The 14,033-nt window shown below is 52.7% G+C and overlaps 5 protein-coding genes across 5 annotated transcripts; 2 read left to right on the top strand and 3 right to left on the bottom strand.

The window, feature by feature from the left end:
• Positions 1-1,046: 1,046 nt before the first annotated feature.
• CPAR01_03777 (uncharacterized protein) lies at positions 1,047-1,325 on the top strand (the record flags this gene model as incomplete). Its single annotated transcript, XM_060488063.1, has 1 exon — positions 1,047-1,325. One exon carries the CDS (start codon positions 1,047-1,049, stop codon positions 1,323-1,325), a length of 279 nt encoding a protein of 92 aa, XP_060352269.1.
• A 474-nt stretch (positions 1,326-1,799) lies between these two features.
• CPAR01_03776 (uncharacterized protein) lies at positions 1,800-2,111 on the bottom strand (the record flags this gene model as incomplete). Its single annotated transcript, XM_060488062.1, has 1 exon — positions 1,800-2,111. The coding sequence occupies one exon, from the start codon at positions 2,109-2,111 to the stop codon at positions 1,800-1,802; it is 312 nt and encodes a 103-aa protein (XP_060352268.1).
• A 1,973-nt stretch (positions 2,112-4,084) lies between these two features.
• Positions 4,085-5,912, bottom strand: CPAR01_03775 (multicopper oxidase; the record flags this gene model as incomplete). The annotated part of the gene is made up of 3 exons (XM_060488061.1): positions 4,085-5,309; positions 5,369-5,661; positions 5,712-5,912. 3 exons carry the CDS (start codon positions 5,910-5,912, stop codon positions 4,085-4,087), a joined length of 1,719 nt encoding a protein of 572 aa, XP_060352267.1.
• A 1,088-nt stretch (positions 5,913-7,000) lies between these two features.
• Positions 7,001-7,653, bottom strand: CPAR01_03774 (uncharacterized protein; the record flags this gene model as incomplete). Its single annotated transcript, XM_060488060.1, has 3 exons — positions 7,001-7,090; positions 7,145-7,407; positions 7,494-7,653. The coding sequence occupies 3 exons, from the start codon at positions 7,651-7,653 to the stop codon at positions 7,001-7,003; spliced, it is 513 nt and encodes a 170-aa protein (XP_060352266.1).
• A 5,544-nt stretch (positions 7,654-13,197) lies between these two features.
• Positions 13,198-13,740, top strand: CPAR01_03773 (uncharacterized protein; the record flags this gene model as incomplete). Its single annotated transcript, XM_060488059.1, has 1 exon — positions 13,198-13,740. One exon carries the CDS (start codon positions 13,198-13,200, stop codon positions 13,738-13,740), a length of 543 nt encoding a protein of 180 aa, XP_060352265.1.
• Positions 13,741-14,033: the final 293 nt, after the last annotated feature.

Genomic DNA, 14,033 nt, shown 5'->3' with positions numbered 1-14,033 from the left:
CGCTGACAAAAGTCAAGTGCTCCATTACTGTCTGTCTTGGGTGGTTTCCAGGAACTCTCAGCTAATCTTATAGCTAGGCATGTAATCATTTGCAGCGAAGGACGGAATGCTTTGATCTGTTATTATTGCACAAGCTCTTTGGAAATTGTTCGAGCTTCGCATGTACGTGAGATGAGGCGGGCCAGACGCAGCCACCACCGCTTACAGAGGAAGATCGATTCCGGGTGACTGTACCCGACCTATGGAGAAGCTCGAAAGCTGGGTTGCAGCGCAGATCTCGCATGCAGAAGGTCACAAACTGTATCTCCTACGGAATATGTACCAGAATTAAGGTCCTTACTTCGACGCCATAGCCATGGGAAGTACAATACGCTGCGCATTAACCTCTCATCTAGCTCGGCTCCGTCTCCCTGCGAAGACATAGTAGCCACAGTATTTACAGCTACCTTGTGTTGATAGGTCTGCGAACGCCCGAAAATAAATACTCATGGCTACAAGCGCGCTTGATCACTCTCGTACTTCACTTTCAATCTCCCGTACAGCCGGCTCGTGGGTCGTTGCACGAGCACGACATCCACGAGAGACTGAGTCCAAAAGACCTCGTCCTCTGATCCACGCGTCACCCTTCAAGTCTTTGACGCGAGATTGTATGTTACTAGTCGTGAAAACCACTTCCTCTCATGCCACTTATATGAAAGACAGGTTGTGATTATGTTCGGTATCAGATCTGCTATCGGGCAAGTGCAAGTTGTCAAGATTCGAGCTCCGCCATAGGATGACTTAACCGTAGCGAAAACGTTGTCAACTCTCACTTGCACAAGACCAAGAAAACTCCACAATCTTCCATGTTTGTCCATAAATGAATCCTTGCCTTCAGCCGATGTCTTGATATCCCAGCAGTGTTGCCGTCACTTACACCGAACCCTCGATCACCCACGCGCCCCCCCCCCCCACCCCTACCACCACCATCATCATCGCCACTACGCACCATATGCCTCAGAACTGTCACCTTCTCCGGAAGTGTAGCGACTCTCGCCCTAGAAAACATGATTGAAATGTTTAACAACATGGACTACACCCTTCTCGAAGCCTACCCCTCCATCGCACCTCAAGTGGGTACAGTGCCAGCATCGGCCTCCTCTCAATGGTCTGCGGATCCTCAAGCAATTCGGATGCTACAGGGAAATCCTAGAGCCGAGCCGGCGAGGGGACTGGCTTCATCTCATGAAATGCAGAGAAGTCAGCGGCCGGCGCCTACGTTCCTCAGGGCATGTCGCAATCTCCGAGCATATGCAAGAAGAGAGATGTTACCTCTTTCCGTATAGTTGCTGTCGTATCCACGCAGCGCATGTAGATACTTGCTTTTAGGGCCAACCAGTATCTATGGATGGATAGATCGAGGCGCCTCTAGATTGCATGCGATAGCCGCAGTTACAGGAAGAAAGCGCTCCCGAATCAACGCGCCGTCAGCGTCGAGATGACCGAACATGGGGTGACGGTTCTCACCGGAGATCGCTGATAGTTCTGTTATTTTGCATTTTACGGGCATCATTCCATCTCATTACAGTCAAAGGCGACGGCGGCACAAGAGTATCAGCAGCACACCTGATCAACGCCCTAACCAAGCTCCCACTCTCCTTCAAATCCTATACTCCTCTGACTAAAGTAGCAATCAAAGATGCTCTCGCCAACCTGTACGCTTTCGGATCTCCGCGCGTAGAACAGAAAAACGCTCGTCTTGCCGTCGCACAAGCTCCTCTACCTTGATCTTCCCTCTATCAGAGTACCTCTTCCGATGATTAGATCCCCAACCGGGCGACTACCATCTTTTTGAAGGAGACAGGGGCGTAGAACGTCTCTGGACCGCGCGTGGAGGTGGCTGCTGGTCGTTGAGAGGCGCATAGACTATGAGGAGGTGCCGTAGGGAGAGGGGGCAACCCGTTGGGGGCAGAGCATATGGTCCGGGATACTCGAGTCGCGAGTGTTATCGGAGGGGCGGCGGTTTCTGCCACGAAGGAGGCTGGGGGGGAAGAGTTTCGGTATGAGATAGATAGTATCTTGCAGTTATTTCCCTGATAGGTGGCTTGGATTATCAAGTGCTGTCCGATCATTCATTCCAAGCATGACCTACCTCACTACGGACGGAGTCAGTTAACCGCTTATCACGAACTATCTTAGCAAAGCATAGGTCCAACTCACATACTTCCCACATATATCTACCATGCAGCCTCAATTCCCATGCTCCAAAGTCGATTCCCATCAAAAATGTGAGCCCTCTGTAACTGGTGATGCAGATCCCTAACGTGGAATTACGAGAAAAATGCAAAAAGAAAGGAACAAGGGATGGGGCTGGTGATAACTTACTCGATAATTCACGCCCCTATTCGGATTCGAACAGCGCGCCCCTCAGGCCAGCACGGCTTCATTGGAGTATTTCATTTACTATCGACTCTGCGTCAGAGTCTAACCCACCCGGCCAAGTGGCCGGATGGGTGTGCTGGTGACAGAATGAGGTGAATAGGCTCCTTGTGTAAGGTAGGGTGCCTCAGCCATGGAAGGTAAGGTGAAGGAAGGTGGGAAGGTACGTCGGGTCACGTGTACAATTACCAAAGATGCCCGTAGGAAGGAGAGGTCTCAGGGAAGGAACGACGTTGAGCTTCCAGACCCGGGACTCCACCGAGCCCGGGCCCGCAAGATCTCCACAGCGATCCCCGACACCACCCCCACACCATCGGCGGTACAGATAGACAGCTCTAACCTAGTCCCTCCCAAACCCCGCCAAGCTCCGAGATCAACATTGGCTGCATCTTGGCAATGACCCCCCGCCCGCATCCATCCCCGTTCCCCTCCGTCTCCGTCTTCATGCCATCGCCCGTCTCGGGAATCCGCAGCAGGCAAGATCTCTTCATCGCACATGTAACCCATCCATTGCATTCCATGGTGAGATCCAGACACTGTCTGTCGCCTTCCGCTGTCAAAATCCCATCCAGCTGCGCCAAGGCGGCACTCATCCGCACACTCAAATCACACCACCGGCACCACACACCCGGACACACCAAGACCGACGACCGAAGCTGACATAAGTCCAGAAATCCCGAGCCTAGGGGAATCGCCAGATTGGGGGCGATGCGAGCTGAGGTCACACCACTACCAGACGTAGCATCCGCCCCTACCGCAGTCCTCGGCATTTGGCGACTTTGAGGGTTGCGTCTAAGCAGTACTCTAATCACCTTAGCCACCTCGAGTCCCGTCCCAATAGTCGCGTGCTTGCTGGTGTGCAACGGGATTCCGCTACCTCCGGCCGACTCCTGCACAGCTCCTCCCACTTTCCGCTGATAGACCGCCCCGAGATCCTGCTCTTCTCTGCTCTGCTCCCAACTCATCGCGCAGGAAAATATTGCTTACTGCATTGCATGCACCTTAGGTCATAGGGCTGAAAATGTGTGTGAGCGGAAAACATTATTACTTTACTTGAGAAATTTGACGGGAAAAAGAATAAATGAATTAGGCATGTTTCTGTAGAAAAGTCCGAGCAAATCATGTTATAACCCTGCTCACCCAATTCTATGCATGTTTTTAACCCATGTAAATGAAAATAGACCAATCGATGAAGCGGAGCGGACAAAATAGGTATCAGCAACCGGACAACTCCAATCCATGCATAAGGAAAAACACCAATGAAATGCCTGCGCCTGCTAAAAGTAAATGTTCTCCTCCCATATCCTTGCTGCGTAAGTCGATCATTAATTAGTGCGCGTGCGCGCTAAATGCTTGTGAGGCCCGGAAGTCCGCTGCGAAGAGGTGGTGTACCTGTCATGCGCGCCGGTGACCCATGGCAGGGCCGGAGAGGCCCGGATTCCGCGCCGCACCAAACCGTGGCAATCATGGAGGGTTGGGTGACCGCCCGGAAATCGAGTCATAGCCGAAAAAAGGCCAATAAAAGCAGGATGACGTTGAAGGCTGAGGCGCCAGGCTGGCTTGGTGCTCTCGTGTTGACTGCCCACCACACCGCAGTTGGTCCTCTCAGTAATTGGACGCCACATATGCTGTTTGTGTTCTCAGCCAGCCCAAGGCGACGTTCTTCTTACAATCCAGAATCATGCTTGGGCCACACGGCGGTTGGCTCATACTTCCTCCAAGCATCGCAGGTCGGTTTGATCGATGCCAGGTCGAGCGTTGAAGCGATTTCGCTCTTTCGCTCGAGGAACTGAACGCTGAGACCCATGCTCACATGCCAGGCAATGTGGCAATGCATCAGCCAGGCGCCCGGGTTGTCTGTCTTGAATGCGATCACCATCCATCCAGAGCCGGGAAGTTGTGCAACGTCTCTGCGGGTGGGGTTCTCAAAGTTGAGGCCCTCTGAGCCGCTGAATGTGCCGCTGCCAGTGCCGAGGAGCAAGAAGTCGTGACCGTGGAGATGGATGGGATGCGGCAGAGCGCCAGTGTTCTCAATCACCCACCAAGTCCAATCGTTGGCCTCGGGGATCTCAATGATGTTGGCACGTTCCGGCCAGGAGTTGTTGCCCTCCGCAACGTACTCCAAAGTGGGCTTGTCCCACTGAACGTCAATGTCGTTCCCATTGACCTTCCAGCGATAGACCGCTGCGCCGTTGATAGTCGGCGTGTCCAAAGCAATGTCCAGTGTCTTGCTCGCATCAAACTTGTCTGAGGGGGCCGTTCGGGAGAGCACAGGAGTAAACCCGGTGGTATCAGCGCATCCCAGGTTGGCGGGAGGTGTACCTTGGTCAACTGGCAGTCTATCCGGAGATCCATCGTAGAAGAAAATTGAAGCGGGGTGAGGGTTCTTCGTCTCGCCGCAAAGACCGCCGCCACCAACAGTCGCGTTGAACCAGTAGTTCTCAATTTCTTTGTTTGCTTCAATGATTACATCGTAGCGCTGGCCGACAGTCATGAAGAGGCTGTCCTTGCTGACCGGCTTCACGGGAACGAGATCGGTAGCAATGACGGTGAAGCTGTGGCCTACCAGGGAGACGGTGAAAGTGTTGTCAACAGAGGTGTTAATGAGCCTGAGACGGTGCTTCTTGCCCGGGGTCAGCCTCGTCTTCTGGTATTGACCGCCAGCGCCAAGTGGGTTGATGTTTTTGCCGTTGAAGAGAATGTTGTCACTAGGCGGGGGACGGGCTGGCACAAGCTCGGCTTGGCGCAAGAGGTTATCTGCAGTTCCGTAGTACCAGTCGCTGATAACAAATGGACCGAGGTCAATATCGTAGTCAGCGGACGCCGGTCCGTTGATCTGGATGGCGCCTGCAACGCCGTTGCCGTACTGGGCGGAAAAGTGGCTGTGATACCTGAAGCAGACGCATTAGTCGGTGGGTCCAAGTCTGCAACAACAAAGAAGCTAACATACCATGATGTACCGTACTGAGTCAACTGGAAAGAGTATGTCTTGCTTTGTCCGGGGGGGATAGGGCATTCCGTAACACCGTTGGCGCCATCTTGGTCATTGTGGCCGCGCAGATGCATGCCATGCCAGTGAAAGGAGGTACCGTTGGTCTGGAGTTGGTTGTGGACGTTGATCTGAATGGTGTCACCCCAGTCCGCCTCGATCGTGGGACCCGGGAACTGGTTGTTGATCAACATGGCCGGCTTGTGAACGCCATCTGGCGCGACATCGGTCAAGTTGCTTAGGGTGAAATCAAACTACTCAAGTCGTCAGAACAAGTTCAATATCAAGCAGAGAAGATACTCACGGTTCTCAACTTTCCCTGGGGCGGTGTCAAGATCTCGAAATCGGAATCAATGTTGAAGTCTCCGTTCCAGCATTCTCGGTTACCGATACCGTTGGTACCGCAACCTGTCTGCCTTTGCTCAACCGAACGAATGGGGTTGGCATTGGCGAGGGAAGCAAGGAGGAAAGCCCCAAGGCTGGAGCTGATGAAGGTGGAAAGCATGATGAACGTGAAAGCACAAGACTGGTAGGAGATGAGCGACTGACTTGGTGTTGTGTGCTTTCGTCGAGATATCCGAAGGGAGAGTTGGAATTATATACAACTTGTGTATCAATGTGAAGTCTTGCCTGGAGCAGCCCTTCAAGGCCTTAGCCTCTTTCAGGAGGTCGACATCAATAGTCTCGGTGCACTTGCATGTCCAAGGCCTCGGGGTGGCGTCTACACAGACCGGCAGCTTTCCAGGCATATCTTGATGCGAGTAAGAAGGTGAGGTGTGAGTAGAAGTGAGGTGCATCCTACCCCTGCCCCTTGGGCAGTTACCATGCCTCATTCTGACATGGAGGGAACAATAAGCCAAGTCCCCTTCATGGTGGATACGAACGTGCGTTGTGGAGAAAGAAGGTATGTTTGTTGTGCCATGTGGAGGTAGATGGAACATGCTTCAGGTCGTTCGGGTCGAGCTAGCGATACCGATACGGGGCAGAGAAGATGCGTACTAAGAAAGGATGGAAAAAGCCAAGCAGGGACAAATCTGGGATGAGGCTGAGCTCCGGCTTGTCATGGGTGGCAGTAGCCAGGCAGACGGAATGCGACAAAGCTGGTTGGGTGGTGCGGATCATGTCAGATCCCCAAATTGGACCCAAGATCTGCCTTGGAGGTGCTAATTTCTTGCCCTATGTCTACCTATGAGCTGCACCGACGGCTACGACGGGCTCGTGTGACACAGGCTGAGAATAGGTGAAGGATGAGGCTGACGGGCCACTTGGAGGACAGCTATATGTCATGGTTCGGTACTCGCGGATGGTCCAGACGTGTGCCGATAGGTTTGCAGTGCATCGTAGGGCGCTTGATTTGGTATTTTGACATGCAACATGTCAGCACAATTTCCACTATCAACTGCCAGCTTGCAATGACACATTGAAGGTTCTGATGTGATATGGATGGTATGTATCCGGGCTAGCAGGCAGAGGTCTGACCGCACCCAGGAAACGTGCGACCTGACTGGAGCACAACCGCGAGAGGCCTGAAAGTTGGACCAGATCGTAGTATATCCAGATGGAACGACAACAGTCACGGTGGACCGTCTGAGCTCAGCTGGAAGGCTCGTACGGTTCGGGCACTCCACTGCTTGGCACGGGAGGTATTCCGGCGCTCCAGGGACCCATTGAGTTGTCGAGATTCTAGGGCATGGCTCAGTTGCCAGCGTATCTAAGCGAGAAGGCAGATCGACGCACACGACAAGGACCTGGCTTCTTGCTAGGATGCTGCTGTAGACCAGTCTTGGAGTCGGCGGTGAGGCTCGTCTGGCCGGGTATCCGCCAGAGACAGTCGGGTCGGTCGGGGTACGTGGAACTTTCGCGGATACGAATGCAGAACGGTGCAAAAAGCAAAAAAAGCGTTTCTTGGGTTGCGTTCACCGGCGAGCTGTCTCCAGGGTCGATCAGACCGAGCCAGTACGGAGACGGAGCATCTGATTCGCCAAGACGAAGGTTAGGGACTAATGAGGTAACAAGAGAGCGCGGCACCGTCGGTTGACTAAGCTGCGCGGTTGGTGGGCGAATCATTCATGATATAAGGTAGTACACAGAGCATGTGCAGGATAACCGGAGCTGGTCGGGCCTATCTTGGTCATGGGCTCAACGACATCATCGGGCGGCTCGTATCGAAATGTGCCGTAAACTCGTAGTATACTTTCTCCATAGCAAGAGTCACCGGCTTGCTTAGAGTATTGCCCCGGCCGCATGGTAGTTGGGGGCTATTTTTAGGGTCAGCCGGCGCAGAAAGATGAGGAGGGGAAGAAGCTCAAGGGACCCACGAGGTTGTTGGGGACTTGAGATGGCGTGCAGCAAAGTCTCAAGTGGACACTCTAGATGAACGAGAGCCGGGCCAGGCGATGGTCTGATGGAACTCTGGGAGGATAAGGAGTCAGAGTCAGCATTATCTCGGCCGGGATTACCTTGGAGACGGTCTGGGAGAATTCCAAGGTCATGGAAGATGGATGATGAGCTGCAGGATGTGGTATCGTCAGTTGGCGAATGAGAACAGAGAGATGTGATGGAAAGAGGTAAGCCAAGTCGACAGATAGCCGTGCTACGAGGTCGGGATTGGGTTGTTGAGGGTGGCACGGTGTAAGAGAGACGGGGGAAGCGGCATCGGGATAGGCATACGATGCTGCGGTCGGGGAAATCTTACATGAAGGAGCCAGGGAGGAGCTTACCTGCCTGCCCTGCGGTCCTGCAGCGCCTGCATGTACAGTCCCACTTGTTGTATCTTACTGTGTTACTGCCCGCACTTGTCAGGTGACGGCAGTTTCCACATTGGGGTATCCGTACTGTGCATGCGCCTTCCACGGACAATTTTTAGAGGTAAAGTGTGGCTTCCACAACTTTCCGCTGCTCCTTCTCCACCAACTCCTCCTCCTTCCCCGGGTTGAAAATACAGGAATTGCTTAGCGCCTGCCGTGCGCCACAGACAACTCACACTCAACATCTTACGCTTATTATTGTTCTCCTGGAAGGTACCTTACCTTGCGCTCATACGCTCTGCTCACATTGTCAGCCAGGTGGGTCTCACCGCTAGAGAGTCGGGCGCTGGCTCGAGCAAGAAAGCAGGAAACTTCAAGGCTCTCATCGCGCTCTCTTTCGCTGCCGCCATTCGACCTACCCGGAATTTTCCTCTCCCGCAAGCTTCTTGCAGATTCCCTCCTGGGGCGCCCGAAGGCGTGTGGCGTGCCTTGACAGCGCCATGGGCGTGGCTTCTGCCTGCCGGGCGACACCTCCTCCAACTTTACAACACCAGCGATTATACAACATCAATCACACGACGCACCAAATCCGACGAGGCCCCTCAACATCATGCCATCGCCTCTCCATCCCCTGGCTAATGTCTGCTGCTGCTTGCAGTAGTCCTCATGTCGCCTCGATTCCCCTCAATCAACCCACCGCTCTTCTTTCGCTTCTCTCATCGACGTTGGCAAGGCATATGCATGTCTCAGGGTCACGACCGTTAACAACACGAGACATTCTACCGTCTATCTAGGCCTCGCACTCCTCGCACTCTCTTCCGCTGACAGCGCATAACGCACACTTCAATAGATCGAATTCACCCCCAGTTTTTACCTGCGAAGCTCGGCCGAATCTCACAGACCACAGATATGCTCCAACGGAGCATGACGGCCTACATAGTACATACAGCCCACGGCTTGACTGATATGCTGACAGCCACAATTCCGCGCCGTTTTTCAACCCGCCCACATCACGGCCGTGCCGATCGCCCATCTCCTTTCTGGCAAAGCTGCCGTTCGTAGCTGCCCTTTTGCCTTTTGGCGCCGAACGACTTTTTTCTCGCTCTCACCTCAGCCTGCCAGCCGACCTCCCCGTTCTGCGATCTTTACTTCCATCAGGTCCACCAATTGCCGGTACCCCTTAGGACTTCCGAGGTGAAGTCCGAGCCATCGTTCACGTCACATCATTGCCCTTTCAGATCCAACATGTGGGTATGGCATGTTTGGTCTCGTTGACGGCGCGTTTTGAAGACTACTCTGACCCCCCTCGCTTCCAACTGTCCATATCTGTTTACGAAGAGGCGTTCGTCCGGTGTTCTATGATGGTTGCAAGATTTATCCCTTCTGCCCGTCCTTGCAAATCTTACTGCCACAAATATTGCCGAACATTTTCTCCTTTCCCATAGGTGTGCCGCCTTCTCAAGCCCAACCCACTTCGTATCGTTGTTGATACGGCTATATGCGGTTCGACTCCACGTCCACACACTTCCATAAGTTCCTGTGCTCTTTGTACGCCCACCGGCTCAAGCCAAGGTACCTAAAAAGCCGTGGATTGGCCCGCCAAAAGAGACACGGCGCATTTTGAGCTGTCCCGCAAGCCTTCCCAAGCTGAGTGAACGCCGCCAGCTCCATCGCTGAATCCTGAGGGTGTACCAGATCCAGTTTTTCCCCACGATCTCGTACGCTGTGCGCAATCTTGGCTTTGTTGCCTCTCTGTGGGCTGAACATTGGTCCTCGTTGTTATGGAGTTGCCTAATCCGCGGACCACAATACGAGCTTTGCCGGCGACTGGCAAAACAGCCCCGGCATTTTATTCGCGAGGTGTTACCTTCAAAGCTGGACTCGAATCTCTCCTGGGCCTAGCGCGGGCATATGTCATTCGAGCTCCAGCGCTGCCAGTCTGGAAGCTCGTAGGGCTACACTTCCGGGATGCAACCCAAACGCCATCATCCCAGCGCTTATTGGCCCTGCTATGATTGACAGGCTCTGCTACCCAAAAAACCACTACTGCGCGCACCAATGCTTCAGGTGAGGTGGGCACCACGACGGTGAGGCACACTCTGGAAGCTGAGCCGCACCACCGTTTTGGTGGCATGACGTCGAGGGGAAAAAGCAACCTGGAGTTGTTTCCTTCAGACTAGCGTCGCTCTCGGTTTCAACGATTCCTTCACAAAGAAACATCCGGAAGATTTGGTTTCTCGTCCGGCAAAGCCCTGTCCATCGGCACTTAAGGTTGCAGAGTCGCCCGTTGGCGAGTCTTAGACAAAACTTTCAAACATGTTCCCGAGAGACCCGCTAAGCTTTAGGCTTGAACCGTCGGCACGCCGAGGCCGCCGTCACATAACTATAGAAAGTGTCAGTTCGTGGCACCAACTCTATGTCTACAGCCCAAGGTATCCTCGGTTCACGTCCGCGACGCTGCTATGGATCATCCTTGCTTGTGATCCAGGCGTGCTTCTCGCACAAGGTTGGCTCTCGTATAGATTGTCGTATCAATACATCGTTAATTTTCTCGCAGAGATGCAGAAATTTCTTATAAGATGACAGTGTCTTTAGCCCGCCGTCGTCCGATCCCGAATTTTGAGTTCGCAATCTTCCGATCCGGCAGCTGTGCCGACAATCCGGCTCGGTGTGCATCGGACCCGCTTTCTCCGGGGCCGGTACTACCTTCCATTTTAGGTATCCTCGTAAGGTTGATTCAACGACTTCGATGCGCCGCCTTCCCTCGTCGTATCTAAGAATGAAGACTTATATCAAGGCAGTCATCGTTGCATTTGCGAATTCACGGGGCATTATAGACATATTTCCAGATATTGAAGAATCAGAGGCAAGTATCTTGTTTTGACTGAGTTTTATTGACTAAGGTACTCTGTGACTAGCTACTAGAGAGTATCTTCACCGCTGAGGTGTGACTGTGAATGGAGAAGAGAACATCTTCATCCTTCAGGTGTTTTTTTGGCCATCCTGCCACCACTCCACGATCAAGGCATGCTTCCTTATCTCGCCCATTGCTCACTTGCTGGGAGGAAGGGGCTTGGGAGCCGGGTCGGGAGGGGGGTGAGGAGGCTTGGGGCGAGTGACGGGCCAAGTGGGAGCCATTGCGTCGGTTTGGTTGATGGTGTCGGTTGTTTGGGTAATCGTTGTGGTTTGATGTATGGTTCTTTACAGAAGATTGCTAGTTGATGTTTGAGAAAGTGGTAAGTTGGTGGATTGCTTGAGTGTTTTGAGTGTTTGGTTTGGTTGATTGGTTGATGATGTAGAAAAAGAATGTTTGTTGATTTCGCGGTGGAGATGTTTTGTTTTATGATGTTGCTGGAGAGGGTGGTGTTGAGGGAGTGAATCATTCTCGATAGCGCGCATGATGGTGACTGTGGTTAAGATATGAGGCAGGTGATCAATCCCAGCTGTTGACACAGCGTTCTTGTAGATGAGTCCGATTCAGGGAAGTAAAATGGGTGTTCTATTCACTTCTGATAGTCGTCCAGGCTCTGGTCCGTTGACGATCCTGGCATCTTGCTTTCCCACCTCCAACGCCCTACTATGTTCTTCGTGAACAGGCTCGTCTCGTGAACAGGTGTTGTATCACGCGAAAATATGGACATTGACTTGGGCCTCGTTGGGGTTCCTTTGGAGACTCGGGATCGGCCGCTTGGCGATAGCAAATAACGCGGGACGATGCTTATCTCTGAGGAGACTCCCATGAGGTTTTTGGAGTTGCACAAGCAAGCTTGACTGGCTGAACAACGGGTCTTCATGGGCTTTCTGGCTTTAATGTTTGACACCCTGTGCCCTGTTTGCTTTCGTATGATATTCTCATTCCAAGCACGCTCTAATCGTGTTCATCATAAGACGGAGTCACAATCAAAGAGTCTCGGTGTCAGTGACAGCCCCGCGATATACAGAGGCGGTAGTAACTCGGCTTACAACACTTGGGCGTGCCATCACAGAATTGCATAGCACGCTTTTGCGACAATATACTTCGAGATACTGCGTGGCCTCGACTACTCATGTTCGAGATATCAAGGACAGTTTGGCACTGCATAAAGCGAGCATTCGCAGACTAAAAGTTCCCTATGGTCGGTCAGCGTGGGACGGCAAGAAAGTCTGCCGTGCTATCGCTATCCTGGACGTCTACTAGTGTGGTGCATTCTCGGTCTTCGTGTCCTAAGGGTGACAGGTGCCTGCTCTTGTATGGGCTGATCAGCTTGTGGGTTCCCTGCGACAGAGGGGGAAATAGGCAGAAGATAGTTCTTTCATCGCTATAGCATTTCTGCAGTGATGATGCTATTGCATTTGACGTCACGTCGGGTATCTTACATCACCAGTTCGCATTCAGCTCCCCCTTGGCAAATACGTGCCCATGCCAGCACCACAACGGCGATAAGATACCACTCGAGACCGAGTCGCGATTCATTCTGCCACGAACATCTTCATTACATGGATTCGACAGTATCAATATGTAAGCATACGCCCGCTTACCCAAGCAATCCCCCCCCTCAACGATCATCACCAAAGACTAGGCTCAAGGGTCTCGCGCTGAACCTCGCGTCCCGAGAAGCCGCGCGCTTCCTGTCAATGCTACCATCAATTGCACGAGGTTTCAAAGCAAGATGCCACAAGCAGTTAGCTTGACTGCTGTAATTGGCTTGGTCAATGTCTTTGCAGGTGTTGATCGAAGCTTGATTTCCTGCCTTATTCGCTAGCGCTTATGTTTCCTGGGCCGTTATCCGCCGCTAACGCGATGGCGTCGCATTTGGTGAGCGGGGCATCTAGATGAATGCGAGCACGAAGCTTGAAGTTAGGTGATTATGTGGATGTTTATTGAGGTTGATGATGGGTTGAGTGTGAGATATAAAAAGTGCAGGTCTCGCCAAGACTGGGTTCCGAACAACAATCAACGACATCCGTACATCATCACAAGACGCTTCTCCCACGCAACATCCGAACCTCACTCAAGAAGATCATCAAGCATTTCCATCAGTCATCACCAAACTCACAACAAAGATGTCAGACCAAACAAACCCCAACACCGCACCACAAGCAACCCCTCTACCCCCAGTCCGCCTCATAACAACAGGTCACACCAACAACGGCACCTCAATCTTCACATCCGACGCCGTCCTCCCGCCATTCCACCCCTTCGGCCCCCAAGCGAGCAGCTTCACCTCCTTTCACACAACCCCGTCCCTCCCAGCCTCCAACGCACCCAACACACCTCTGCAAACTTTATCAACATCTCTCCCGCGCGCACCAGCGGCAGGGACGTACTTTTGTCTCACGGATTTCCCGCCCCGGTATAAGGCGCCTATGCACCGGACTCTCAGTGTTGACTATGCGTGCGTGCTGGCTGGGGAGATTGTGCTTAGGCTGGATGGCGGGGAAGAGAAGGTTGTTAGGGCGGGGGAGGTTATTGTGCAGGGAGGGGTGAATCACGAGTGGGTTAATGCTTCGGATGGGTTTACAAGGGTTTTGTTTGTTATGGTTGGGTCTGAGGCTGTGGTTCTTGATGATGGGCGAAGGTTGGAGGAGACCGTTTTCAAGAAATGAAGGAGGGGTATGCGGACTGTGGTGATGGTACTCGGAAGCAGCTGGTTCCGGCTTAATTTTTCAAGTATCTCCTCTAGACCCGTCGACCTTTTCGCTGGGCAATTCCTAAACGTTCTTCCTCGGGCTACAGTACAAACGTCACTGGTATTACGTCCGCCTGATGACATTGAAAAGTCTGTACAACACGGTCGGAGCAGAGACACGAAATAGATAGGGCATACGTAGATTCTCTACCCGATCCTCTTCACCTCACCAGTCATTTACCATAACACAACCACTCAATGGTTCCCATA

Source organism: Colletotrichum paranaense, assembly GCF_030867605.1.
Source record: "Colletotrichum paranaense strain IMI 384185 chromosome Unknown Scaffold_3.1, whole genome shotgun sequence".
In the NCBI taxonomy this organism is placed as follows: Eukaryota; Fungi; Ascomycota; class Sordariomycetes; order Glomerellales; family Glomerellaceae; genus Colletotrichum; species Colletotrichum paranaense.
The sequence above is the reverse complement of the archived record's forward strand: the minus strand, read 5'-3'. Positions and strand labels throughout refer to the sequence as shown.